General features: G+C 59.5%; 1 protein-coding gene across 5 annotated transcripts; it reads left to right on the top strand.

Moving 5' to 3' along the window:
- The first annotated feature begins 512 nt into the window (after positions 1-512).
- Positions 513-27,499, top strand: SNAPC4 (small nuclear RNA activating complex polypeptide 4). 5 transcript variants are annotated; one of them, XM_063650057.1, is made up of 25 exons: positions 520-578; positions 1,619-1,773; positions 2,274-2,412; positions 4,811-4,857; positions 6,065-6,232; positions 6,412-6,537; positions 6,950-7,028; positions 7,495-7,576; positions 9,053-9,157; positions 9,236-9,308; positions 9,725-9,889; positions 14,472-14,619; positions 15,274-15,380; positions 15,543-15,637; positions 18,269-18,363; positions 19,063-19,142; positions 19,446-19,934; positions 20,785-20,868; positions 21,048-21,297; positions 21,809-21,879; positions 22,351-22,461; positions 23,194-23,221; positions 23,752-25,559; positions 26,625-26,757; positions 27,270-27,499. In XM_063650057.1, exons 3-24 carry the CDS (start codon positions 2,283-2,285, stop codon positions 26,748-26,750), a joined length of 4,467 nt encoding a protein of 1,488 aa, XP_063506127.1. In that variant the 5' UTR covers positions 520-578; positions 1,619-1,773; positions 2,274-2,282; the 3' UTR covers positions 26,751-26,757; positions 27,270-27,499. The 5 variants fall into 5 exon arrangements, with proteins under 5 accessions (XP_054357466.1, XP_054357467.1, XP_063506127.1 ...); XM_063650056.1 differs by lacking the exon at positions 520-578 and adding an exon at positions 601-1,092; XM_054501491.2 differs by lacking the exon at positions 1,619-1,773 and having other exon boundaries at positions 513-578.
- The last annotated feature ends 476 nt before the right edge of the window (positions 27,500-27,975 follow it).

Raw genomic sequence — 27,975 nt, 5'->3', positions numbered from 1 at the left:
CTCTCCAGGCCAGGAGACCCCAGAGGGCCCAGAGGGTGTGCACAGGTGACCGGGGAAGCGAGTTTTGCGTGGTGCGGGCCCCCGCCCTCTGGCCTCAGTCTCCTGCACGTGCCTGGAGATCGGCCTGGCCTCAGCGGTCCTAAGCCTGCAGGGCAGGCTGGGGAAAAGCCTTTCACGTAGACTTTCTCATCCGTTGCTTAACCAAACCTCAAGATGTCCGTTAACAGAGGGTGAAACAAGCACAGAGAGGTCCAGCGATGGCTGAAGGTCACAGCCAGTGAGGGCCGGTCTTCCGGATCGTGACCAGGTGGCCGGGTGCCTGTCCCTGCCTGTCCCCCGCCTTGAGGTCCGGCGTCCACCCGCGCCCCTCCAGAGCGCGCGGAGGCGGCCCCCAGGGCGGCCGCGCGAGGGCAGCATCGAGCCGTTCTCCCCTCTAGTCCCGGCAGGCCGCAGCGGCCGTCCCGGCGTGCCCCGCCCCTCAGGAGGCGGGACTTCCGGCGCGCGGCGCTCTTGTTCTGCAGCCGCCGGAAGCGTCGAGTCTGCAGTCGCCCGGGCGACGGCGGGGTTCGCGCGGACAGGTAAGGTCTGCGCCAAGCGGATGAGGCGCGGGTGGCGCCGGCAGCTCCCGGGCTCTCCCCGTGGAGGGGGCGCTGTCCCGAGGAGCGGATAGCCGAGGCCCGGGATGGGGGCGGGGCAGCGCCCAAAGTCGGGGAAACTGAGGCCCGGCGTGGCCCGGCCAGGCCCCGTGGCCTGGGCGCACGGGGATTCCGGCCCTGGGAGCCTCTAGGCTGGGAGCGGGCTGCAGCCCCCGCGGACTCCGAGGAGGCTCCGGCGGGGCGGCCCCGGCTGCAGGGCGCCCGCGTGCGTCTCGGGTACTGCGCCGGCGATTCCGCTGTGGCCGAGCCTCGGAGGGGGTTTCCCCAGGTCCCGCAGCGAGCAGGAGGCGGAACTGGGCCTGGGCCGGGTCTTCTCCCAAGCCGGTGCCTAAACGGCCATCGTCCTGGCGCTTCCTGGGGTTCCCTGGGCCCAGCCGAGTCTGGGTGGCGTCCCCGCAGCTGGGGCTGGAGGGACCGCCTGCTGCGCTCCGTCTTGGTGGGCAGCCCTCATGACCAGTCCTTGGGAGAGGGGTACGGGGAGAGGGACAGCCCCTGATGTCAGTGGCTCAGCACATGTGACTTTGACCTCCTTCCTGCTGATCATTGCTCACCTGAGCGACACGGGGAGGGGGAGGCAGCAGCCTCTTGCGTGAGGCTACCAGGGGAAAGCGTCTCCGCCGGCCCGGAGGCGCTGAATCAGCCTGCGGTCGCTGCCAGCTCTGCCTCTGGCCGGCTGTTAACTGAGTTTACAGGTTCACAAGCATTTCGGGCATAAACAAGGGGCTTTGTGAAGGAGTGAGGGGACCTGGGCTGCTGATGCGGCTAACGGTGCTCGCCGGTGGATGCTTTGGTTTTGTTCCAGTTGGGCAGGGCCCCAGTCAACCTCCAGCAGGGAGAGCCACGCCAAGGACGGGGGAGGGCGTTTCTCTTTGTTGTTGGGTGTTTTGGGCTCCCGCGTCTGTGCTAGTGATTCCTTTAGATTTTCTCTGCTAATGTTTCATTCTCCCACTCTCTCTCTCTAGCGTCCTTCTCCCTTCAGACTTCCTGGACCACAGTTCCTAAGAAAAAAGCTTGACAAGCATTTGTTAGTGTCAGGCATTGCCACGTTCCAGGTGCTGTTCTGGATGCACAGAGAACAGCCAGCCTTGCCTTTGGGAGCTTCCTTCCCAACCATGCTGTTAGTGCCTGTCACCTGGGCAGTCTCAGTGTGTGTCTCTGTGAACGTTTCTCAAATGTCCTCTGTGGTCCGGCTCTGTGTCACGGGAGAGCAGGATGGCCAAAGTGGGTCACAGGCCGTGTCCTTGCCCTGTAGTGACTTTGCCGCTGCACCCCACACCTTCTACACTGGGTGGCTTGGTGTGGGAGCAGAGACGGGACAGTGGGGCCTGTCCTTGTTCATCCATTCCCTGCCTGTGCTGGTTGCAGCCTCAGAGCAGGCAGGAGATGTTCTTGGGGCTTAGGCTCCTGGCAGAACACATAGCAGGAGTTCGTGGGGTCTGAGGTCCCCGCCCCAGGGTTCCCCGATTCTGTGCCTGGCCTCTTAATCTTTCTCTGGGGAGCCCAGTGCCCACTGCTGAGCAGGCTCCTGCCATCCCTCGTGGGCGGGTGTGTCTGAAGGAGAATGGGATCCCGGCACAGTCTTGGTTTCTAACATCTTGGGGTGTGTTTTGGAGGCAGGCGGAAGTCATGGATGTAGATGCTGAAAGAGAGAAGATAACACAGGAGATCAAGGAGCTGGAAAGGATTTTGGATCCCAGCTCCTCGGGCTCCCACGTGGAGATCTCAGAATCAAGTCTCGAGTCAGATTCTGAAGCAGGTGAGCCCCTTGCACCTGGCCTCCTGGTAAGAACAGCTGGTCTGCCTCCTGGGTTCCTCTCAGGCACATTAGGGTGTGATGGTAGCCGGGTGTGGTTTCTTGGGCCCGTAACCCCAGGGACTCCGGAGGCTGAGGCGAGAGCATTGTTCGATCCCAGGAGTTCATGTCCAGCCTGGGCAACGCAGCAAGACCCTGTCTCTAAAAATAATAATAATAATAATAATAATAAACGATGGCTGGTGCTGCTTGGACCAGACCCAATTTTTTGCCAACACTGGTGTCTGCCTGTACTCCAGCCAGAGAGCTTCTGACAATTCCTCCTTTGCTAGCCCCTGAATCAGCTGGCTGTGTGTGTACCGTGGGCTCTAGGCATCCCAGGGTCTGGCCCTGGCCTCCTTGGGCCTGTGCAGGGCTTCTGGAGTGGACCATCCTGGGAGGAGGGGGCAGGCCTCGACCTCACCAGATGGCAGTCTGGACAGTCCATGCCTGGATGGTCACCACAGCTCACACCCCTAGGATCTCTTCTCCTCACATGGGGCCCTCCCCAGGTGCTCCCCACCCCAGGTGCTCCCCACCCCAGGTGCTCCCCTCCCCACGTGCTCCCCACCCCAGGTGCTCCCCTCCCTACGTGCTCCCCACCCCAGGTGCTCCCCTCCCCACGTGCTCCCCTCCCCACGTGCTCCCCACCCCAGGTGCTCCCCTCCCCATGTGCTCCCCTCCCCACGTGCTCCCCACCCCTGGTGCTCCCCTCCCCACGTGCTCCCCACCCCAGGTGCTCCCCTCCCCACGTGCTCCCATCCCCACGTGCTCCCCTCCCCACGTGCTCCCCACCCCACGTGGTCCCCACCCCAGGTGCTCCCCTCCCCAGGTGCTCCCCTCCCCACGTGCTCCCCTCCCTACGTGCTCCCCACCCCAGGTGCTCCCCTCCCCACGTGCTCCCCACCCCACGTGCTCCCCTCCCCACGTGGTCCCCACCCCAGGTGCTCCCCTCCCCACGTGCTCCCCTCCCTACGTGCTCCCCTCCCCGGGTGCTCCCCACCCCAGGTGCTCCCCTCCTCACGTGCTTCCCTCCCCACATGCTCCCCTCCCCACGTGCTCCCCACTGCAGGTGCTCCCCTCCCCACGTGCTCCCCTCCTCGCCCCAGGTGCTCCCCTCCCCACCCCAGGTGCTCCCCTCCCCAGGTGCTCCCCTCCCCACGTGCTCCCCACCCCAGGTGCTCCCCTCCCCAGGTGCTCTCCTCCCCAGGTGCTCCCCTCCCCCCGTGCTCCCCACCCCAGGTACTCCCCTCCCCACGTGCTCCCCTCCGCACGTGCTCCCCTCCGCACGTGCTCCCCTCCCCACGTGCTCCCCTCCTCACCCCAGGTGCTCCCCTCCCCACGTGCTCCCCTCCCCACGTGCTCCCCTCCCCAGGTGCTCCCCACCCGAGGTGCTCCCCTCCCCACGTGCTCCCCTCCCCACGTGCTCCCCACCCCAGGTGCTCCCCACCCCAGGTGCTCCCCACCCCAGGTGCTCCCCTCCTCACGTGCTCCCCTCCCCACGTGCTCCGCCCCCACGTGCTCCCCACCCCAGGTGCTCCCCTCCTCACGTGCTCCCCTCCCCACGTGCTCCGCACCCCACGTGCTCCCCACCCCAGGTGCTCCCCTCCTCACGTGCTCCCCTCCCCACGTGCTCCGCACCCCACGTGCTCCCCACCCCAGGTGCTCCCCTCCCCACGTGCTCCCCTCCCCACGTGCTCCCCACCCCACGTGCTCCCCACCCCACGTGCTCCCCTCCCCACGTGCTCCCCACCCCACGTGCTCCCCTCTCCATGTGCTCCCCACCCCATAGGCTCCCCACCACACAGCCTCCCCTCCCAACATGCTCCCCTCCCCACGTGCTCTCCTCCATGCTCCCTTTGGCTTCTGAGCCTATCCCAACCCCACCAGCTGCTGCCCTCACAGGAGACCCCCCCAGATTTGCTTCCCACCTCTCCCAGACCCAGGGCCTGCCTCTGAGGCAACCTATCTTTCTCCTGTGGTCAGGGCCTCTACGTCCGTGCCTCCCATCTGAGCAGCTGAGCTCCTGAAGGAGAGGTCCATTTTCTGCTAAACTTGCCCCGTCTCTCCAGTGCAAGATAGCTTGTGCCGTCCAGTGAACCCTGTGTAGCTTTGTCCCGTGTGCCTGGAGGTCCCCAGTGTGTGGTCAGAGTTTTCTCTATCTGGCTAACCCGGCCTTGGTCCAGTGCCCACCCCGCTGTCAGGGAGGGGAGGTCCGCTCACTGCCAGCCTCAGCCTGCGGCGCTCTCACTACCTCACAGCCCAGGCCCTCTCCCCTCTGCCCAAGAAGCAGTGGTGAGCTGTGCCCCTACCCTGACCCAGATGCTGGTCACCAACACTGTGTTGCTTGTGTTTCTGACAGATTCACCAGCTTCTGAGGACTTGGATCCTGCCGATCCCCGGATCTCGGTAACTGCTGGCCTGATCTGGCTCTGCCACTGAGTCAGGCCTGCCACCACCTTCCAAAGTAGCCTGGGAGGGGGCGTGGTTTGAACCCATATTGGTTTTTCTGCATTATAAAAATGATGCGCGTTTGTTATAAAAAAATTAAAAAGCATTTGTCATTGAAATTGTCCCCAGAAATAACCACTGTTAACAGCTTGGTGATCGCACCCCTTGGGTTTTTTCTGAGCTCATAGCTGTATGCCTCTGTCTCCTGTGTGGCATCTGTCACTCGCGGAAAGCTGTGAGTTGTGCACCCGGGTCCCGCCCCTCACAGCTCGCCTCTCTGTGCCTCAGATTCCTGTGGGGCAGCGAGGACATTTACAGCACAAGTCAGTTAACACGAGCAGCTATACAAAAATTAGCTGGTGGAGTGGCACGTGGCTGTGGACCCAGCTACTTGGGTGGCTGAGGCAGGAGGATCACTTGAGCCCAGGAGGCCGAGGCTCCAGTGAGCTGTGATTGCACCACTGCACTCCAGCCTGGGTGATGGAGTGAGACCCTGTCTCAAAAAAAAAAAAAATACATGAGCACCCAAACAGCACCTGGCAACTGCTCTATGAGGCTAGTGATTATTTTATTAGCTGCCTTTTGTTTACCTTGGAAAACGTTGGCGATTTGCTGCTTCGTTTTTCCACGAAGTCAGTGGGTACTGAGTTGCGTCATGTTTGCGTGGCTGTGTGGTTCACCTTCTGTGGGTGAGCACCCTGCCGTAGCCTGTGGGCACCTCACCTCCCAGTGGGCATTTTCACCGCGTCCAGTTCCTGGCTCTGCAGAGACTTTCCTCCCACTCAGGCTTGCTCCCCGTGCTTTGCTGGTGATACACACGGCAGGGGCTGAGGGTGGAGTTCAGGGTTCACAGGACGCCTGTGGTCCTGGGCAGCAGCCCCAGTCCTGGGCAGCAGCCCCAGCCCTGGCGCGTTCCAGTTTGGAGGCTCTGCCTGCCATGGATTAGGAAAAGCGCACACAGGCTGCCTTGAGAGTGACAGGCTCCACTCCCAAACTCAGACGCCCTCCCACTGCCCACCAGGGTCACTTCCTGTTTCCACATTGGGTGTTGCTATGCCAGAGCTGCCTTGGTGTCCCAGAGGCCCAGCGATGGGCGACTGGCCTCCAAGGACAGGGGAGCATCCATGTCTCATCTCCTCACGTGCCATTTCTGGCTCGTAACCAGGAAGAAGAAAGGTGGGGCGAAGTCAGCAATGACGAGGACGACCCCAAGGATAAAACCCTCCCTGAAGACCCAGAGACCTGCCTGCAGCTGAACATGGTCTACCAGGAGGTCATCCAGGAGAAGCTGGCCGAGGCCAACCTGCTGCTGGCCCAGAACCGGGAGCAGCAGGTGGGACGGGCCTCGGCCCCCCGGTGCCCACACCTCCCCACCCCCAGAGCCCCCCACAGCTGGGCCTCCCAGGTCCAGGGCTCCCCAGCTCCCTGCCTCTCGTCTGCCCCGGGTCTCCTCCACAGGGAGAGTCATTGCTGCTGGTCCACAGAGGGGTCCCTGCCTTGTGTCTGTCACAGGAGGAACTCATGAGGGATCTGGCTGGATCCAAAGGCGCCAAGGTGAAAGATGGCAAGAGCCTGCCCCCAAGCACATACATGGGGCACTTCATGAAGCCATATTTCAAGGACAGGGTCACGGGCGTGGTGAGTGGCCCTACTCTTGTCGGCACGGCTCTGCCCCGTGGGAAGGGCTCTTGTCCCCAAGTCTTGCTGCAGGGAGTCCTGAATTCCTGTGAGTTCAAGATAACATTGGCCAGCCTCCTTCAAACTGCCTCCTCCGTGGTGGGCAGGCTGCCCTCTGCTCTGCGCTGGGCTGCCAGGACTGCCCTGTGAAGCGATGAGCGAGCCCTCGTGGAGGTGCCAGTGTTGCCTGTGCGAGGCCTGACCTCATTAGGCCTCATGGAGTGGCCGGCAGGGTTACACCCCCCAGCCTCACAATACGGGAGGACAGGAGGCAGGGGGAGCCCGAGTCCTTTTGTGGGCTCTGGAGGGATGTGCTGAGCCTGCAGGGAGCACATGTGGTCTGTGCCTGTGGTGATGCTGTGCACCCTGACAGGGGCCACCTGCCAACGAGGACACACGAGAGAAGGCTGCCCAGGGGATCAAGGCTTTCGAGGAGCTCCTTGTGACCAAATGTAAGAGCCCTGGCCGGCCCTGTGGCACCCCTGAGCTCGGGACACCTCCCCATGGCCCTGCTTTCCCCAGTTTCTCCCCAAGTTCTCACACCTCTCTCTGTCGTGACCTCATGGCTCCTTCAGGCCTTGACCACGGGGACTGGCCCCTTGACTCCTGCCTTTCCACACTGAGCAGGTCCTTTCCAGAACACCAGTCATGAGGGGCTGGCCAGGCCGCTCCCCACCCTCTCGCTCAGTCTCCCCGCCCTTGTCTTGGGCCGCAGAGCCCTGTGGCCCTACGTGTGAGCTGGCGCCAGGCCTCGGGTGGAGCTCTGTAGGCTGGGTGGAGGGGCCGCGTCTGTGGGTGTGGCGTGCTGCTTACTTGCTGTAGGGCCCCCCACCACTGCCTCGGGAAGTGCACACTGACTGTGGGGGCTGGGCCTTGGAGAGGATCCAGACCCTCAGTGATGATGCTGTGGCTTCTCAGGGAAAAACTGGGAAAAGGCCTTGCTCCGAAAGTCAGTGGTGAGCGACCGCCTGCAGCGATTGCTTCAGCCCAAGTTACTGAAGTAAGTCTAAAAACAAAGGTGAAAAACGGCCTTCAGGCTGGGCATAGGGCTCATGCCTGGAATCCCAGTGCTTTGGGAGGCCAAGGCAGGAGAATCTCTTGAACCCAGTTCAAGCCCAGCCTGGGCAACATGGTGAGACCCCATCTCTTCAAAAAGTAAAAAAATTAGCCGGGTGTGGTGGTGTACACCTGTGGTCCCAAGCTACTTGGGAGGCTGACGTGGGAGGATGGATTGAGCCCAGGAGGTCAAAGCTGCAGTGAGCCGTGATTGTACCACTGCGTTCCAGCCTGGGTGACAGAGCGAGACCCTGTCTCAAAAACAAACACAACAGCCTTTCCTGGCCAACAGGAAAAGCCAAGGCTGGTTGGTTTGGGCTTGGCAGAGGTTCAGCTTGGCTGCATGCCCGTTCCCTGCAGCGGGTCCTGCCAAGCCACGGAGAGATGCTCATGCCTGGACTTTATGTCCCTTCCCCCTGCAGGGGGCTTCCCCATGGCCGGGCGGCTAAGCGCAGGATCAGTCCACACGGCCGCGATGAGGGGTGTGGCTCAGGGCGCAGGGTCGGTCCACACGGCCGCGATGAGGGGTGTGGCTCGGGGCGTGGGGTCTGTCCACACGGCCATGATGAGGGGTGTGGCTCAGGCAGCTTCTCTTCTCTGGGCTTCCCTTTCCCCATTCTTGAAACCTGCTGTTTGCTGATGGGGTGATATCACATGACCAAAGCAAGGCACAGCACGGCCTTACTGTCCGCACTTGATAGAAGGCGCTGCTGTCCTGATGACTTTGGTCAAAGACAGAGCTGCTCCCAGAGCCCAGAGACCCAGCAGCACCTGGTTGGCCACTCCCTCAATAGCATAGCAGGTCCCCACCTGTCTTCTGTGTAGCCACCATGAGCTCTCAAGGCAGAGGGGGTGCCTTTAGAATGCAAGCTGCCAGGGCATCTCTGGGCACTGAGAGGGCTTTGGCCATGCCAGGGGTCCCGGGTCCTGCCTGCCCCCCGTGGCCTGATGTGCATGGTGAGGGTTTACAGTGATGGTGGTGGGTCTCTCCTCAGGCTCGGGGTGAGCTGGGTTTTCCTCCCTGGCCTGCTCTGGGGAGTGGTTCTTTACTGTGACCTCACAGCCTTTGGCCTCCTCACTGGGCACCAGTCAGGACATCCGCCTATGGCTGTGTCTGTGCCAGGCACAGGCTGGGAGCTGGGGCACTGAGGCTCCGGAGGGCTGTGGCAAGGCTCTGAGACACGGGGGCCAGCAGGTGGTAGCCTCTGTGTCAGCAGACACTGCAGCCCTTCCCACCACGGTGGCAGCCTGGAGGTGGGTGCTACAGCTTCCCTCGTGGGTGAGGAGGCCGAGGCAGGGAGGGTGAGGGAGGCTCGGAATCTCTGCTGAGCTCACACACCTCGCCCTGTCATGCGCAGAGAACCCATCCTGCCCCACAGCCCTCGTGCCTCAGCCCTTCTGCCTCCGCTCTGCTTTGCAGGCTCGAATACTTGCACCAGAAGCAGAGCAAAGTCTCCAGTGAGCTGGAGAGGCAGGCCCTGGAGAAGCAGGCCAGGGAAGCTGAGAAGGAGATCCAGGACATCAAGTGAGGGGGGCCTCCCGGGAGGGCCCAGGGGAGCCCACAAGCCAGGTGTGGCGCCAATACCCTCATCCCTTTCTCCAGCCAGCTTCCAGAAGAGGCCTTGCTGGGAAACCGGCTGGACAGCCACGACTGGGAGAAGATTTCCAATATTAACGTAAGTCAGGGGCAGGTCTGAGCCCCAAGCAGCTCGGAGCGCAGCTCCCTGTAGCCCGGGTGCAGTTGGAATTGGGTGGTAAGGCCACGCCCTCCCTGGCAACAGGTTCTGCTGTGCCCCCCACCCACCCGGGTCAAGCGCATGTCCCGCGGTCGGGAATGGCGAGTGGCCTCGTGAGGGCCTTCCCGCTGCTGCACAGCCCCTTTTCTGAGATGGTCTGGAAGGCTCCCGGCCTTGCATCTGGAGCCAAGTCTACGTGTTTGGCTATGCAAGGCCTAGTGAGTTGGACGAAGATTCCGCTTACTTGCAGCCATGGAAGCCTCCAGCTGGCAGAGAGCAAGAGCTCAGCCTGGAGCTGTGTCTAGGGTGCCCCTGGGGTCAGTGGTCTGCAAGGCTGAGTGTCTCTGTCGGTGCAGTTTGAAGGCAGCCGCGGTGCAGAGGAGATCCAGAAGTTCTGGCAGAACTCGGAGCACCCCAGCATCAACAAGCAGGAGTGGAGCAGGGAGGAGGAGGAGCGGCTGCAGGCAATCGCGGCTGCACACGGCCACCTGGAGTGGCAGAAGATTGCAGAGGAGCTGGGGGTAAGGGCCTGGCCTGGACCCCAGGGGCCAGGAGACCTGAGGGCGTGTGGGCCCTATAGCGGGAGGCTGCTGGGCGGGTGCGGGGTCCCCAGTGCTCACTCACCGCCAGGTTTCTATGTGTTGCCACCTCCAGGCTGTGGCCATGGGGAAGAAGCCTGCCCGGCCCTCTCTGCCACTAGGCCATTGCCGCAGCTCCCCTGGGCCTTCCCAGTCCTCCAGGTCTCCCCATGCAGCGGTGCGTGCCCCGTTTACCGGAGTTTGTCTCCTTTCTTATTTCTAGTCTTCCTCTGTCTCCACCAGCCTCGGGAGTTTATTCTGTTGATGTTTCTAAAGAACGCTTTTTCCTCGTGTGAGTTCTTGCCGCTTTTCTGGTTTCCTGAGTGAGGACTCAGTTCTTTACTGACTCGGGTCTCGTCTTGATAACGAGGCTTGTTAGGCCACACTGAGAGCAGCTTGGTGTGAACTGTTCTCATGGATTTCCAGAGTAGCTCTAGTTTCCATTTTTATTGCCTCTTTGGACCTAGGTGTATCTAGGAGTGTATGTTTCCATTTTTAAATAGTTGGATTTCTGGGAGTTCTTGTGGTGGTTCTTTATCTGAATTTGATTGCAACGTGAACTAGGGGCGTGATGTTTAAAATCTCCATTTTTCAAATATATTTTACTTTCTTATGGCAGAGCACCTGATTATAGCAGACCAAGCTAAACTTGCCAAAACTGTTTTTAAGAAAAAGGTATGCTCTCTGTAAGTAGGGCCTAATCTATATCAGCTATTAAATTGAGTTTGCCTTTAAAGATGTTTAATTCTGCCGGGCGTGGTGGCTCACCCCTGTAATCCCAGCACTTTGGGAGGCCGAAGCTGGCAGATCACTTGAGGTCAGGAGTTCAAGACCAGCCTGGCCAACATGGAGAAACCCCGTCTCTACTAAAAATACAAAATTAGCCAGGCGTGGTGGCGGGTGCCTGTAGTCCCAGGTACTCGGGAGGCTGAGGCAGGAGAATGGCGTGAACCCGGGAGGCGGAGCTTGCAGTGAGCAGAGATCGCGCCACTGCACTCCAGCCTGGGCAACAGAGCAAGACTCTGTCTCAAAAAAATAATAATAATAAATAAATAGAGATCAGTTTTTCTTTTATATATATTTTACTGCTACATAGTTTGGTACACGTAACTTTTTTTAATCGGGGTCTGCTTTCTTTTTTTCTTTTTTGTTTTTTATATTTTTTAAGTCCAGGGCTGTGTGTGCAGGATGTGCAGGTTCGTTCCATAGGTGAACGTGTGCCATGGTGGTTTGCTGCATAGATCATAGATCAGCCCATCACCCAGGGATTCAGCCCAGCATGCATTATTAGCTCATTAGCTCTTTTTCTTTTTCTTTTTTTTTTTTTTTTTTTGAGATGGAGTCTCTCTCTATTGCCCAGGCTGGAGTCAGTGGCTTGATCTCAGCTCATTGCAACCTCCACCTCCCAGGTTCAAGCAATTCTCCTGCCTCAGCCTCCCGAGTAGCTGGGACTACTGGCACGCACCACCACGCCTGACTGATTTTTGTATTTTTAGTAGAGATGGGGTTTCACTGTATTGGCCAGGCTGGTCTCGAACTCCTGACCTCGTGATCCACCCACCTCGGCCTCCCAAAATGTGGGATTACAGGCATGAGCCACCACGCCTGGCCACATTAGCTCTTTTTCATGATGCTCTCCTCCATCCCCACCCCTTACTCCCCACACACATAACTTTTTATGTAATTAATGGAGACCTGGTCTTGAACTCCTGGCCTCAAACACTCCTCCTGCCTCATCCTCCCAAAGTGTTAGGATCACAGGCGTGAGCCACTGTGCTCAGCCCACATAACTTTATGATGACTGTTTTTTGTTTTTTTGTTTTTGTTTTTGTTTTTTTGAGACAGAGTCCAGCTCTATCGCCCAGGCTGTAGTGCAGTGGCGTGATCTCGGCTGCCTGCAACCTCTTCCTCCCGGGTTCAAGCAGTTCTCCTGCCTCAGCCTCCTGAGTAGCTGGGATTACAGGTGCCCACCACCACGCTCAGCTAATTTCTGTATTTTTAGTAGAAGTGGATTTTCACCATGTTGGCTAGGGGTCTCAAACTCCTGACCTCTAGTGATCTGCCTGCCTCAGCCTCCCAAAGTGCTGGATTACAGGCGTGAGCCACCGCACCTGGCCGTGATGACTATATTTACTTTGCAAACTATGCTTTTTTAAAAAGTCATTATGTTTCTATCTCCCTTATTCTTTTTATTTATTTTTTATTTTTTATTTTTTTTCTGAGACAGAGTCTCACTCTGTCGCCCAGGCTGGAGTGCAGTGGCACAATCTCCGCTCACTGCAAGCTCCACCTCCCGGGTTCACGCCATTCTCCTGCCTCAGCCTCCCAAGTAGCTGGGACTACAGGCACCCGCCACCACGCCCGGCTAATTTTTTGTATTTTTTTAGTAGAGGCGGGGTTTCACCATGTTAGCCAGGATGGTCTCGATCTCCTGACCTCGTGATCCACCTGCCTTGGCCTCCCAAAGTGCTGGGATTACAGGTGTGAGCCACCGCGCCTGGCCTCCCTTATTCTTTTTAAGCTTAAATTCCATCTTCCTGGTAGAAATGTTGCCACTCCTGCTTTTTTTTTTTTTTTTTTTTTACATTTTTTTCCCATTCCTGTATTTTCTTTTCTTTTTTTTTTTTTTTTTGAGACAGAGTCTCACTCTTTCACCCAGGCTGAAGTGCAGTGGTGCGATCTCAGCTCACTGCAAGCTCCGCCTCCCGGGTTCACGCCATTCTCCTGCCTCAGCCTCCCGAGTAGCTGGGACTACAAGGCCCCCACCACCACGCCTGGCTAATTTTTTGTATTTTTAGTAGAGACGGGGTTTCACCGTGTTAGCCAGGATGGTCTCAATCTCCTGACATCGTGATCCGTCAGCCTCGGCCTCCCAAGGTGCTGGGATTACAGACGTGAGCCACCGCGCCCGGCCCATCCCTGTATTTCCAGCCTTTTAACAAATCATCATTTCCAAGTGTTTTCATGAAAGCAGCATGCACCTGGGTTTTGCTTTCCCACCCGCCTGACCAGCCTCTGGCTTTGCGGGAGGGTAGGTGTTCCTGGTGCCCTCCTGGGTGTGTTGAGTCCGTTTTACTTTGTGGCCTCTTTTCTTTCCACTCTGTCTTGCTGGTTTGATGAAACTGTAAGTCCGGTTTTTCTCCTTGTGATTTTTGGGAATTCAACTGTCTTCCATCCATTAATGGCTTTATCTCCTTGGAACACGTAGTCAGACATGCTTCTCTGTTAATATCAGAAAGCGTGACGCCAGCACTTTCCCCCACCAGATTGTTTCTCCTTCCAGGGAAGTGTTTTTAGTCACGGTAAAGAAAAGCCAGGCTAAGGCCTCAGCAGCCTCCCTCCAGCCTCACTCCAGCCACCCTCCAGCCCCCTTTGAGAGCTGCTGCTCTCAGCTACCCGAGCAGGGCCCGGCTCTGAATCCCGCCCCACCCCCTAGTCCTTTGCCTTCCCAGCTCCTTCGGCAGGCTTGGGATAGGTGTGAGAAGGGTCTCTCTTTCCACTGGTTGGGAAGCGCCAGCTTGAGTGTAGGAGGACGGGTGAGACCTCGAGTGTGTTATGTTCCCAGAAGCACTCCCTTGGGGGCGTGGGGGCGAGGCTCTCACACGTTGACTAGGATTGCCCTGCAGCTTGCACGCCCTGGGATGGTGGTTTTGTTTGTGGTGAAGGAGTCTCAGATTGACCTGTTCTGTAGCGAGCTGGGAAGGACTTGGTGGGGAAGAAAGCCTTGGAAGCAAAACTCACAGCTCAGTGGCACCACATCCAGCCCTGCGCGCCCTCTGCCACCCAGCAGCTCACTTTCAGAAAAAGCAAACCTCATAGCACGTCCAGCCCCGCGTGCCCTCTGCCACCCTGCAGCTCACTTTCAGAGAACAGGGTTCAGGTAGCACTCATCAGCTCTTGGAAAACCCCTTGAGGAGATGAGTGAGGAAAAGATTTGGGCAGATGGTCCACTGTGTGGACCGAGGGTGGGTTTGCTGAGCCGAGCCACACAGGGAAGCTGGGAGAGTCATTTTGGGGCACTCTCTTCTGAGGGCATCTCCTGAGACATGGACACCAAACCAAGGGCTGTCGCGTACCTCCCCTACCCCACACCCCTTAGCTGCGAGATACTCTAGAGCTCGAGAAGGGAGAGAAGGTGCTAGCAGCTGCATTTAAAGAGCATGCCACATGCAGAGCAGTGCGTCTCCCAGCCCTTGCCAAGCTGGGAGTTTCTGTTGAGTGAGTTGCAATGTGGTTTTGGAGTCATATCAGTTTACCTATTGTGAATTTTTCTTAATATTTTCTTAAGTGAAGGTTTGATTCCTCTCTCACCTGGTCCTTCCTGGTCCTATTTAGTGAGTGTAGTGTCTTCCTACCATGGGGTGCTCTCCATCGGCCCACAAGAGTCCGGGAGGAGAGCTGGGGTCTGCAGAAGGGTCACCCCAGTGGCTCATGGGCCCACCTGTGCCCTGGGGCACTCTCAGAGCCAGATCTGGACATCCCGCCACTCAGTAACACTCATTTGCTTTTGTTTGGGCCTGGGAAGACCAGCCGCAGCGCCTTCCAGTGCCTGCAGAAATTCCAGCAGCGCAACAAAGCCCTGAAACGCAAGGAGTGGACAGAGGAGGAGGACCGCATGCTCACGCAGCTGGTGCAGGAGATGCGCGTCGGCAGCCACATCCCCTACCGCAGAAGTGAGGCCCCTCCACCCCAACGGCTCTCAGGCTGTCACAGGGCCCCGTATCAGGACACTGGAGACTTGCAGGGAAAATTCACAGAGAGGCAACAAGACAGGCAAGGGCTTAAGACAGTCCTGGCTATTCCACAGTTCGCTTCTTGGTGACTCAAGTGACTTTTTTGTTTGTTTGTTTTTGAGATGGAGTTTCACTCTTGTTGCCCAGGATGGAGTGCAATGCCATGATCTTGGCTCACTGCAACCTCCGCCTCCCGGGTTCAAGCGATTCTCGTGCCTCAGCCTCCCAAGTAGCTGGGATTACAGGCATGCACCACCACGCCCGGCTAATTTTGTATTTTTAGTAGAGACGGGGTTTCACCATGTTGGTCAGGCTGTTCTCGAACTCCTGACCTCAGGTGATCCGCCAGCCTCTGCCTCCCAAAGTGCTGGGATGACAGGCATGACGTCACTGCACCTGGACAAAGTGACTCTTTTCTATGTGACCCATCTGGAGGGTGGGTGTCTCAGCCCCATGGGACCCCGTTGTCCCTAGCTGTCTACCAAACAGAGGGTGGGTGTCTCAGCCCCACAGGACCCCTGTGTCCCTAGCTGTCTACTGTATGGAGGGTGTGTGTCTCGGCCCCACAGGATCTCCCTGTTCCTCTGTCCCTAGTTGTCTACTATATGGAAGGGAGAGACTCCATGCAGCTGATCTACCGATGGACCAAGAGCTTGGATCCTGGCCTGAAGAAGGGGTACTGGGCCCCGGAGGAAGATGCTGTAAGTGTGCGAGACCCTCGGAGAACTGGGCTCTGGGAAGGTAACGCGGCTGTGTTCAGCGGCTGCTGTGCCCCAGTGGTCCCTTCTCTGACTGGGTTCAGGGTGGGGAGGCTGTGGCTGTGCCTGCAGAGGCTTCACTTGTCTGCCTGTCCCTTCCTGCAGAAGTTGCTTCAAGCTGTTGCCAAATACGGGGAGCAGGATTGGTTTAAAATCCGGGAAGAGGTGCCAGGTAGGAGCGATGCCCAGTGCCGAGATCGGTGAGTCGCGCAGCGCTGGGTGAGGGAGGGGCTCGTGTGGGTCGCTGACCAGGTGCACTCGTGTGGGCCATGGGCAGGCTGGGCGACAGCAGCCAGGAGTGATTTGCTATCACAGGAGCAGGGCGTGGCTTGTGGGCGCTTGGTTGCCAGGGTTGGCCTGGATAAGCTATTTTTTCCAAGCCTGATTTTATTGCTCTTTGCCCGGAGCAAGGCACAGGCTCCACTTGAGACAGCTCACTGGGTGGCTTTTCCTGACCCTTATTGTCTCAGTTCTCTCAGACTGCTGATGGGCAGGACCTCTGGGCAGACAGCTGCAGCTCCCTCCTTTTCCTGCTTATTGTCCTTTCAAAAACAGCTTCATTGAGATAATTCACACACCATGCAATGCGTTCATTTAAAGTATATAGTTCAGAAGCTGGGTGCAGTGGCTCACGCCTGTAATCCTAGTACTTTGGGAGGCCAAGGCAGGCGGATTATTTAAGGCCAGGTCAACGTGGCGAAACCCCGTCTCTACTAAAAATACAAAAATTACCCGGGCATGGTGGGGATGGCGCCTGTAATCCCAGCTACTTGGGAGGCTGAGGCAGGAGAATCACTTGAGCCTGGGAGGTGGATGTTGCAGTAAGCTGAGATCACGCCACAGCACTCCAGCCTAGGTGACAGAGCAAGACTGTCTCAAAAAAATACAAATTAATTAATTAAAATGAAGTGTAGAAGGCCGGTTTCAGTTGCTCACGCCTGTAATCCCAACACTTTGGGAGGCCGAGGCCGGCGGATCGTCTGAGGTTGAGAGTTTGAGACCAGCCTGACCAACATGGAGAAACCCCGTCTCTACTAAAAATACAAAATTAGCCGGGCGTGGTGGCGGCGCCTGTAGTCCCAGCTACTCGGGAGGCTGAGGCAGGAGAATGACTTGAACCTGGGAGGCAGAGGTTGCAGTGAGCCGAGATCATGCCATTGCACTCCAGCCTGGGCGACGAGGGAAACTCCATCTCAAAAAAAAAAAAAAAAAATGGAGTGTAGAGGTCAGTGGTTTTAGTATTTAGTATCATCGAGCTGTGCAGCCATCAGCACAATCAATTGTAAAACATTTCATCACCCCAAAACCCATTCAACAACAAAAACAACCCAATCTAAACGCGGGCAAAGAACCTGAGTGGCCGTCTCTCCAAAGAAGATGCACAGATGGCCAGTGAGCACGTGAAGAGACACCCGGCGCCATGAGTCATCGGGGAAGTGCAAGTCAAAACCACACGCACGTTGGGATGGCTGTTAATTTAAAAAAAAAAGTCAGCGTGTTGGCAAGGATGTCGAGAAATTGAAACCTTTGCGCATTGTAAAATGGTCCAGCCTCTGTGGAAAGCATGGCAGTTCCTCAGCGAGTTAAACATGGAATTATACCCCCAAGATTGATAAGCATAAAACCCAAAAGAATCGAAAGTAGGAGCTCAGATACAGCAATGTCCACAGCAGCATCATTCACAAGAGTGAAAGGCCAGAAGCAGCCCAGGCGTTTATCAGCAGATGAGTGGAAAATAAAATTTTCATACAAGGGAATATTATTCAGCCTTAAAAAGGGGTTGACAGGGCTCGGTGGCTCACACCTGTAATCCCAGCACTTTGGGAGGCCAAGGCAGACAGATCATGAGGTCAGGAGTTCAAGACCAGCCTGGCCAATATGGTAAAACCTTGTCTCTACTAAAAATACAAAAACTAGCCACTCATGGTGGTGGGCACCTGTAATCCCAGCTACTTGGGAGGCTGAGGCAGGAGAATCACTTGAACCTGGGAGGTGGTGGTTGCAGCGAGCCCGGATAGGGCCACTGCACTCCAGCCTGGGTGACAGAGTGAGCCTCCATCTGAAAAAAAAAAAGGCGGGGGAGTGGGATTCTTATATAAATACCGCATTTCTGTAAGTTCTGGTACGACATGGATGAACCCTGAAAACATTCTGAACATTTGCTTGCACGTTTTTACATAGATATCTGTTTATTTTTCTCAGCTATATCCTGCGAGAGAAATTGCTGGGGCAGGCAGGGTAACGCTGTGTTTAACCTTTTGAGGAATGGCCAGACTGTTTTCCAAAGGGGTCGACCATTTCGTATTCCCACTAGCAATGTATGAGGGCCCCGGTTTTCCACACTCTCACCAGCACTTGTGATCTGTCTGTGATTCTAGCCGTCCTGGCGGGTGTGAAGTGGCGTCTGGGTGTGGTTTTGGCGTGTGCTTCCCTGTGGCCGATGTAGAGCCTCTTTTCATGTGGTTGGTGACTGTTCATAGAAATAGATTTTTAGAGAAGTGTCTGCTTAAGTCCTTTGCCCATTTTTGACATTACTTGTCTGGTTAGGACTGACTTGTAAGAGTTGTTCGTATGTTTTAGATACAAGTCCTTTATCGGACACATGACTTGCAAACGTTCTCTCCCAGCCTGTATGCTGTCTTTCTACTTTTTTGATGGTGTCCTTTGGGACACGGAAGCTTTAGCTTTTGATGAAGTCTACTTTATCTGTAGTTTTCTTTTGTTGCTTGCGCCTTTAGTGTCATATCCGAGAAACCATTAAAGAAGCTTGGGGCAGTGGCGGGCGGCATCTCAGCATCTAAAATGTTCTTTGCTTTGCATGTCACGTTCAGGTATCTCAGGAGATTACATTTCAGCTTGAAAAAGGGACGGTGGAATTTAAAAGAAGAGGAACAGTTAATTGAATTAATAGAAAAATATGGTGTTGGTAAGTTGTTGATAGTTTGTTCTTCTAGTTTCTTTTTTTTGTTTTTTGTTTCTTAGAAAACAGATCAAGATAAAGACAGAGCAAGCTCTGTCGTCCAGGCTGGGGTGCGGTGGTGCGGCCATAGCCCACTGCAGCCTCAAACTTTTGGGCTCAAGCCATTCTCCCGCCTCAGCCTCCCAAGTAGCTGGGACTGCAGGTGTGTGCCACCACACCCGACGAGCTGAGTGTTCTATAGCGAAGTCTTTGCTTATATTTGCAATGTCTCCTTAGAGTAAATCCTAGCTGTGGTATTGCCATGTTCAAGGACACACCAAATACCATGGCTCTGCCCTGTGAGAGCAGCAGCCGTGCTCCTCCCGCTGCCCCACACCGTGCGAAGAGCGGGAATCGTGGGAGGTGGCTGGTGTGGAAGCCTGTGAGGAGCAGATACGTGAGGGCCGTAGTGTGCGCTTAGGACGATTTTTCCTTCTCAGTTACATGTTTGGCAGAACTTTCCTAAGGGGCTGAGCATCCAATGAGAATCAGATGCTGCCAAATTGTAGGCGCCCAACATGCTTGACCCCTGGTTCTTGCCCAGCGTGAGAGTGCACAGGAGGCCCCACTCTGATGGGGCCACGGCGAGTCTCCTGGGGAGCAGCAAGCCTGTCTTGGGGAAGAATCTTTGGATGAAGGCATTTCCATGGGGTTTGGCTTTTGTAGGTCACTGGGCAAAAATAGCTTCTGAGCTGCCCCATCGGTCTGGCTCCCAGTGTCTGAGCAAGTGGAAGATCATGACGGGGGTGAGCCACTCGCTCCTTCTTTATCTGAAACCAGACAACGGTCTGGTCAACTGTGGGGTCCAGTTGACCCCCCCCAGAGGAAGGGAGGGGGCAGGAGGAAGGGAGGGGGGCGTTTGGTTTCTGGTCTTGGCATTTCTTCTTCTGGGTGGCCAAGGGCAGAGGGAGACCCTGCCTCGGCAGCGGCTGCCCTTGACCCCAGAGGTGCCCCCACTTGGGCCTCTCCCCAAAGGGCTGGCCTGCTTGCTGCCATCATGGGTGAACCAGGGTTGCCAAGGCCCCTAAGTAGCTCTTTCCTCCCCTCAGAAGAAGCAGGGTCTCCGGAGGCGGCGGCGGAGGGCCCGTCACAGCATCCGGTGGAGCTCTAGCAGCAGCAGCAGCAGTGGCAGTGGCAGCAGCGGAGGGGGCAGCAGCAGCAGCAGCAGTAGCAGTGAGGAGGAGGAGCCAGAGCCAGAGCAGGCGCAGGCCGGGGAGGGTGACAGAGCAGTGCTGTCCCCACAGTACGTGGTCCCGGACATGGATCTGTGGGTTCCTGCCAGGCAGAGCACCAGCCAGCCATGGAGAGGAGGGGCAGGGGCCTGGCTGGGAGGCCCTGCTGCCTCCCTCAGCCCTCCCAAGGGGTCCAGTGCCAGCCAGGGTGGCAGCAAGGAAGCTTCCACCACAGCCGTGGCTCCTGGAGAGGAGACAAGTCCGGCGCAGGCCCCTGCCAGGGCCCATGGCCCTGTCGTGAGAGCTGCCCAGGCCTCCCACTCAGCAGACACTCGCCCGGCGGGCGCAGAGAAGCAGGCCCTCGAGGTAGGCCCCGGCCCCGGGTGTGCCACGGGAAGTGTACTTTCGGCACTCGCTCGCCAGGGCTGACGCTCGGGGATAGTGCAGCAGCAGGGGCCCCAGGGTTCGTGCGCGTCAGAACGTGCTACTTCTGGCTGAGCTCTGGAGAGCTGTGCGTGGGGGGGGACTGTTGGGGAAGCCTCCATTTTTCCTGGCTCGTTGACTGTTTCAGGGTATGGCTGAATGGGCGCTTGGACCTGGAGGCATTTCTGAAACATTTCACCCCCAAGCCAGGGTTGGGGAGGGCAGAGGCAGCAGTGGGAGGAGCCCCTCCTCCCTCCTCGTGAGCCTGTGCACCTGGAGGCCCTCCCTGGGAAGGGCCTGTCCACCCGCTTGGGACCAGCCTGGCTTGTGGTGTGTCTGCTGGTCTTGGCTGGTCTTCACTGTGTCAGGCCCGTCTCTGGCTGTGTCCGTGGAAGCAGTCAGAGTTGAACAGGCTGGTCTGTCCTGGGAGTCATTGGCAGGGACAGTGGACACTGAAGCTACTGGCAGAGCCAGGTGCATGGGGCTCGCTGCTGCATAGCCAGCATCTCCCTAGGCCGGGGCGTCACCTGGAAGGGCTGCTGCTGTCAGCCTGAGGAACTGGCTGGGGGGCATGGGACCCTGTTAATGTCCCAGGAGCCAGGCCTAGCTGGGAGGCCCTGCCTGGGGAACCCACACTTCCCATGGTGGACGTTCCCATGAGGCAGAGCAGGGCTGTACACAGCCACGCTTTGGAGCCTGGGTGAAGAGGCAGTCGCGTGCAGGCAGTGAGGGGGAGGGCCCCCATGTGTCCCGTACACCCCGCATGCCCCGCCTCAGGCAGTTTTCTCATCAGGGTGGGAAGCGTCTGCTGACAGTGCCTGTGGAGACCATGCTGAGGGTGCTCAGGGCCAACACGGCTGCTCGGAGCTGCACACAGGTAAGGCCTGCTGCAAACACCCACACGCACACCACCACGCGCCCCGCCCTGGTCTGAGTGATTCCTCTCCCCGCCGATCATGCCCTGATGGGGGTGGAGGGCAGCACTGGCCACCGGGCAGGGTCCACTCCAGGGGCCGAGCCTGGCCATGGGCCCCAGGTGCTGCCTTCTCCTTACAGAAAGAGCAGCTGAGGCAGTCACCACTGCCCACCTCATCCCCAGGGGTCAGCTCTGGTGACAGCGTGGCCCGATCCCATGTGCAGTGGCTACGGCACAGAGCCACCCAGAGTGGGCAGCGGCGCTGGAGACACGCTCTGCACCGGCGGCTCCTGAACCGCAGGCTGCTGCTGGCTGTGACCCCTTGGGTGGGGGACATTGTCCTGCCCTGCACACAGGCTTCCCAGAGACCCGCCACAGTGCAGACTCAAGGTATGGCCTGGGGCTCCTCTGGGAGCATCCTGGGGGCGAGGGGTGAGGATGAAGAGTACATTCAGCCTAGCAGACGGTGGTCACTTGGGGAAGTGGCCTCAGCAGGGGAGTCTTTTTGGGGTGGGTGCCACCTCTGGTCAGCTTCCCATCCCTGAAGGTTTCCAGGACACCCAGTCAGAGCCAGCCCTCCCTCCCTGCCCCACCACTCTTCCTGGGCCAAGCATGTGGCAGCTTGGTGGTGACAGGGCTCACAGGACCCACCCTTGTCCAGCTGTGGCTGTGGGGTGCTGGTTCCAAGGCCTGCCCTCCCACCCTGGCCTGGCTCCCAGAGCCGCCTCGAAAGGCCCGTGGGAGCTGGGGCTGCTTTCCACCCGTCCCCCTGTGCCCGTGGGAGCTGGGGCTGCTTTCCACCCGTCCCCATGTGCCCGTGGGAGCTGGGGCTGCTTTCCACCCGTCCCCCTGTGCCCGTGGGAGCTGGGGCTGCTTTCCACTTGTCCCCCTGTGCCCGCAGCGGATGGCCTCAGGGAGCAGCTGCAGCAGGCCCGCCTGGCCAGCACCCCTGTGTTTACCCTGTTTACCCAGGTAAGCTACTTGGGCAGAGCTTCGTTTTCCTTTGCCTTGTAAAAAGTTTTTGGTGAAGTTTTGAAATCTGCAGTAGATTCATTTCTTAAAGTCTAGTTTTCTAAAGTTTTCTGGCCTTGAAAATGCACTTTCCATGCCTTACACTATTAGCAAGTGAAAGTGGAAGGGGTGCCAGCTACAGCACGCACTGCCCCCATCGGGCTAAACAGTGTCCGGGGAAGCGGGTCCCCAGGGCCCCAGTATGAGTGGAAGATGCCGGGGGAGGAGAGCAGGCCTGGGGCACATGGGAGGCCATCCTGGATGTCCACAGCCTCACGGCCTCCCCTGCACCTGCATCAGAAGGGCAGGAAGGCTGAGGTCTCGAGGTAGCTGCCCCAGCCTCAGGGCTGCCCCAGGTTCTGCCTAGGCCTCTGGAGCTTCGGAGCTGCTCCCGAAAGCAGTTATGGTTAGGTTGCCTCCCGTGTCCCGCAGCTGTTCCAGATCGATACAGCCGGCTGCTTGGAGGTCGTCCGAGAGAGGAAGGCCCTGCCACCCAGGCTGCCCCAGGCTGGCGCTCGGGACCCACCAGTGCATCTTCTGCAGGTAGCAGGCACTTGGGGTGAGAAGTGAAGATGGCCACTGCCCGCCCCGGCATTGGAGTGGGTTTCCACGGAGGCTCGCTGCCCGCCCCACCCGCTCCACCGCAGCCCCTCAGGGAGGCATCTGTGCTTCCCGCCTGAGGGGACGCAGCCCTGAGAGGCCCCGGGGAAGTCAGGCAGGTGCAGGCCGGGGCTGACACTGGGGTCCGTGTGCCTGTTTTCCCCCATAGCCCCGCTGGGCGGTCATGGACATGGGCGCTGTCTGCCGGGGATGCCTGGTTCTTGCCTTTCTGCTCCAGAAACCAAACTCACACAAGTTCAGCGAGGCCTCCTCACCCCTGAGCCCCGTCACCTGGGGGTGGGGTGACAAAGCAGTGTCACTCATTGGAGGAGCAGGAACAGCAGTGGGGTACCCCTGGGCCTCTGTGCTTCCAGCTCCCCTGCCTCTCCCTGCGGACCCTACCCTGCCCCCAACCCCCCAGAAGAGCTCTCGAGGGCACCCTTGGGAGGAGCTGCACTTGGGGGGGCACAAGGCCAGGCCTTTGCCTGCTGTGCCACACGCTTGGCTGTTTCTGTGGCCCCAGAGTTCCTACAGAGGCATGTGGGAGGCCAGCACCAGCCCTTGGGGCCTCGTCCCATTTCAGGGAGTGGCAGGGGATAGTCCAGATGCTAGGAGAGGTGGTCCAAGCCCGCAGAGGACACCTGAGCTGCTGACTCTCCTCTCCTTCATTTCCAGGCATCCTCAAGTGCCCAGAGCACCCCAGGTAACTCTCTGCTTCTCTGCCCTGGTGGGGAAGAGGCCTAACCTGGCCCTGGCTTTCACCCGCAGCCCCCAAGCAGCACAGCCTGTGGCCCCTGGTGACAGAGCTCCCTCGAGTCCCACCACAGGGATGAGAGTCCGGCTGGGCCAGCTTGGAGATCCCTGGGCTCCCCTTGCAGCCCTGAGGCTTCCCCAGCATGGGGCCTGGAGGCAGGGGTGGCCCAGAGGGCAGGGGTCGTCTGGAGTGAGGGTCCGCCCATGCCCAACAACGACAAGCTGGGCTCCCAGCTGGTCTCAGCCAGCATTAAATGGGCTGGGTTTCCCAGAGTGCCCACTGCCCTGGCTTTGGCCGGAGCATTGCCGTCTGGGGTAGCCGCTGTGACTTGGGAGACCCAGGACGTGCCGCTTGGCCCCCTCTTGGCTCAAGACCCCAGGCTCCCCACACGGTCCCTCCTGATGAGGGGATGGCAGCGAAGGGCTGTCCCTGGGCCAGATGCCTGGGGCTTATCAAGTGTGGGTCTTTCCTCCCCACAGGCCACCTCTTCCCAAATGTGCTGGCTCAAGAAGCCTCAAAGAGTGCCAGCCACAAAGGGAGCCGAAGACTGGCGTCCAGCCGGGTGGAGCGCACCCTACCCCAGGCGTCCCCGCTGGCTCCAACCGGCCCCCGGCCCAAGCCCAAGACTGTATCGGAGCTGCTTCAGGAGAAGCGGCTTCAGGAGGCCCGTGCCAGGGAGGCCGTCCGGGGCCCGGTGGTGCTCCCGTCCCAGCTGCTGGTCTCCTCGCCTGTGATCCTCCAGCCCCCTCTACCACACACCTCACACGGCTGCTCAGCCCCGGGTCCCACCGTCTCAAATGTACCGCTCTCTGGGCCTGGGGCCCCCGCAGCAGCCAAGCCTGGCACTTCTGGCTCCTGGCAGGAGGCTGGGACTTCAGCCAAGGACAAGAGACTCTCCACCATGCAAGCCCTGCCCCTCGCTCCTGCCTTCACAGAGGCCGAGGGCACAGCCCCTGTTGCTTCCCAAGCCCCTGCCCTGGGCCCGGGCCAGATCTCTGTGAGCTGCCCCGAGAGTGGTCTCGGACAGTCTCAGGCCCCCGCTGCATCCCAGAAGCAAGGCCTGCCTGAGGCGCCACCCTTTCTCCCCGCAGCCCCCAGCCTCACCCCACTGCCCGTCCAGCCCCTCAGCCTGACACACGTAGGAGGGCCACGTGTGGCGGCCAGTGTCCCCCTGTCTGTCACCTGGGTGCTCACAGCCCAGGGGCTTCTCCCTGTTCCTGTGCCAGCTCTGGTGAGCCTTCCCGGGCCACCAGGGACCCCTGGCCCCGCAGGGCTGCTGGCTACTCTGCTGCCTCCCCGGACTGAGGCTGGGGCGGCCCAGGGCCCCAGGGCCCCGGCGTTGAGCAGCACTTGGCAGCCCCCAGCCAATATGAACACGGAACCGGAGCCTTCCTGCAGGACAGACGCCCCAGTCCCTCCCACACACGCCCCCTCCCAAAGTCCTGCAGAAGTGGATGGCAGTGTGGCCTTTGTCCCTGGAGAGGCCCAGGTGGCCAGGGAGATACCTGAGCTCAGGACGTCCTCCCAGGCTGACCCCCCTGAAGCAGAACCCCCTTGGTCCAGGAGGCTGCCAGCCCTCGGTGGTGTCATCCCAGCAAGTGAGCCAGGGGGGACACCAGGGTCCCCCTCAGGGACACAGGAGCCCAGGGGGCCTCTGGGCCTGGAGAAGCTGCCCCTGCCCCAGCCTGGGCCTGAGAAGGGGGCCCTGGACCTGGAGAAGCCACCCCTGCCCCAGCCTGGGCCTGAGAAGGGGGCCCTAGACCTGGAGAAGCCGCCCCTGCCCCAGCCTGGGCCTGAGAAGGGGGCCCTGGACCTGGGCCTGCTGTCCCAGGAGGGCGAGGTGGCCACACAGCAGTGGCTGGGGGGCCAGCGGGGGGTGCGTGTGCCTCTTCTGGGAAGCAGACTGCCCTACCAGCCCCCGGCCCTGTGCAGCCTGCGAGCTCTGTCCGGCCTCCTGCTGCACAAGAAGGCCCTGGAGCACAAAGCCACCTCTCTGGTGGCTGGGGGCGAGGCTGAGCGGCCGGCTGGAGCGCTGCAAGCCTCACTGGGGCTGGTGCGGGGGCAGCTCCAGGACAACCCGGCCTACCTCCTGTTGCGGGCGCGGTTCCTGGCAGCCTTCACCCTCCCTGCGTTCCTGGCCACCCTGGCCCCCCATGGCGTCCGCACCACCCTCTCAGCAGCCTCGAGGGTGGGCTCCGAGAGTGAGGATGAAGACCTCCTGAGTGAGCTGGAACTCGCAGACAGGGACGGGCAGCCGGGCTGCACGACAGCCACATGCCCCATTCAGGTAGGGTGGGCGCCCAGCCCCACTTCCCCATGGCAGGCGGCGGTCCCTGGGGTGCCCTCGCCTGCCTGGAGCAGTGGGGTGGGGGCTGGTGGAAGTTGCGGGCAGGAAGGCTGGCTGCTGGGTGTCTTAGGAGGAGGAAGCTGGCTCCTGGCCTGCCCAGTTGCGTGTAGATTGTGCAGAAGTGGCCTCCCTTTGGGGCAGTGTGGAAAAGGGGAGAAGAGAGGCCTCATTCTCGTGCAGGAGCCTCCGGCCATCCTGGTGCTGCCCAGCCAGGTGGCCTTGTCTGAGCGAGAAGCTCTGGGATGGACGCTGACCCAGCTCTGAGCCGCACACGCCACACGCACGTGTGCTCCCAGGGTGGGCCATGGGCACAATGGAGGGTGGCAGCTGTGTTTGTCTCTGGATTTCTGGGGTCCCAAAGGTCCCTCTTTGCTGTCACCTCTCTGAGTATCCTTGGGAAGAGTTTTCCAAGCTCTGCAGGTGAAACCGTGTTTGGAACCCTGGAAAAGCATGTGGAGCTGGGGGCCCCAGAGAGGCCTCCTTCCCTGGTGCCAGGGTGCCCACTTGGCAGCAGCCAGGAGGCTGGCCTCCCTGGGAAACCACCAGAAGCAGGCAGCCTCAGCTGGACCTGTGGGCCTGTCGTAGGGAGTGTGGCAGAGGGCCATCCATCTCTCCCCAGGGTTGTGCCTCGCAAGTCCCTGGGCTGAAGTGTGGGAGGAAGCAACATCCAACAGTGGGTGGAGGACCCCGGCCAGCCAGGGGAAGAGGCCCCCTGTGCCACATCCGTGTATAGCCTCCTGCCCTGCCAGGGTGTGATGGCTGTCCTATGTGGGAGCAGGAGGCCGACCACAGGGATGGCTTAGACGGGCTCAGAGCCCCCGAGGGAGGGAGAGCACAGTCACGTGTGGCCCCAGGAGTGCCTGGAGCAGCTCCCGCCCAAGCAGACGGTGCCCCGTCCCAAGTGGGACACTCACCCCCAGGGCCCCTCCTCGCTCCCTGTCCCTTCCCCGCCCATCGTGGCTTGGGGGCGTCACTCTTGTCCCCACTGCCTGGATTTTATTTCAGGGAGCCCCAGACTCCGGTAAATGCTCTGCCTCCTCCTGCCTGGATGCTTCTAAGGACCTTGACGACCTTGATGTGCTCAGAACCCGGCATGCCAGGCACACCCGGAAGCGGAGGCGGCTGGTGTGAGCAGCAGGTGGGTCCTGAGTGGGGAGGCCACTGCCCTACAACCCAGGGGACAGGTGGTGTCCAGATGGCGGGGGGCCTCGCCTCTGCTCGGCTCTTTGGCGCTTGCAGCAGGTCCAGGGTCAGGGAGGCCCTCTAAGGGGAGAAGCATTTAACCCACATCCTTCCTGCTGGCCACCCGTGCCTCGGGCCTTGGCACCACTGCGCCCCTGACCGTAGGCTCTTCCCTGCCTTTGTTGGGGTCTGGGCTCCTCCCTGGCCGCTGTGTTCTGGCAGGGCCCTGTTCCCGTGCATTGCTCCGTCATCTCCACCATCACCAACCACAGCCCACCAGGCTGGCTTTTCACTGCTGGAGCCCTGGTGCCCTGGCCTGGCCCTTGGCACATGTGGGTCAGGTTCACCAAGCAGACTGGGCGCGGCTGGCGCTGGGGTGGGCTTGGTTCCTGTTTGTCTGTCCCAGCACTGCTTGGGGTCTGGCTGGGGTCAAGGGCACCCCACCACCTGGGTGTTCCTGTGTTCCAGGACAAGCACTTTCTCAGAAGCCCGTGGCCCTGCTGACAAGAGACAGCCCACCCCCAGCCTGCAAGAGAGGCAGCCAGAGGCCAGGTATCTGCTGCCCACTGACCAACCGGGTCCGCAGTGAACAGAGGCAGACCTGCCGACTGACCGTGTGGCATGGAGCATGGCTGTTCCCCAAGTGCACACCTGAACACTTGGAGGAATAAAGTTCTGTTTTTAATTGTGGAGCCGGACACAGGCTGTTGTGGTTTTGTTGTCCTTAGGTACCGGGCAGTGTACAGGGACCCCCCACCTGGCTGGGGTCAGGCCTCCGCATGGTGGCTGAGCCACCCTAGCGCAGGTAGTTCGGGGACAAACTTGATGCTGGGGGCCCAGCGCTGGGGTCCTGGAGGCCTTCTGCACCCCGGCTGCCCTCCCGTCAGAGAAGCAGGCTTTCTTTCGCCCATCTCCTGGAAAGTATCTGTGGCTTTGTCCTTCAGGCTAGCCGGCACCCTCCCCAGATGGCTGCCAGCCCTCGCACTGCCCCGGCTGACCCAGGGGGTTCCCTGGAACAGATGACCTGGCTACCCAGACACGGCGGCAGCCCACTCCCCTCCCCCACTTCCACTGTTCCTTTTGTATGGGCCTTTCTTGGCATAAGACCAGCCCCCATCTTCTCCGTCTGTCCCCTTCGCTCGCCTTCCTTCGTCTCTGTGGCAGCAGCGCCCCC

This window comes from Pongo pygmaeus, chromosome 13 (assembly GCF_028885625.2).
Source record: "Pongo pygmaeus isolate AG05252 chromosome 13, NHGRI_mPonPyg2-v2.0_pri, whole genome shotgun sequence".
NCBI classification, from domain to species: domain Eukaryota; kingdom Metazoa; phylum Chordata; class Mammalia; order Primates; family Hominidae; genus Pongo; species Pongo pygmaeus.
This window is presented reverse-complemented; position numbering and strand designations above follow the sequence as displayed.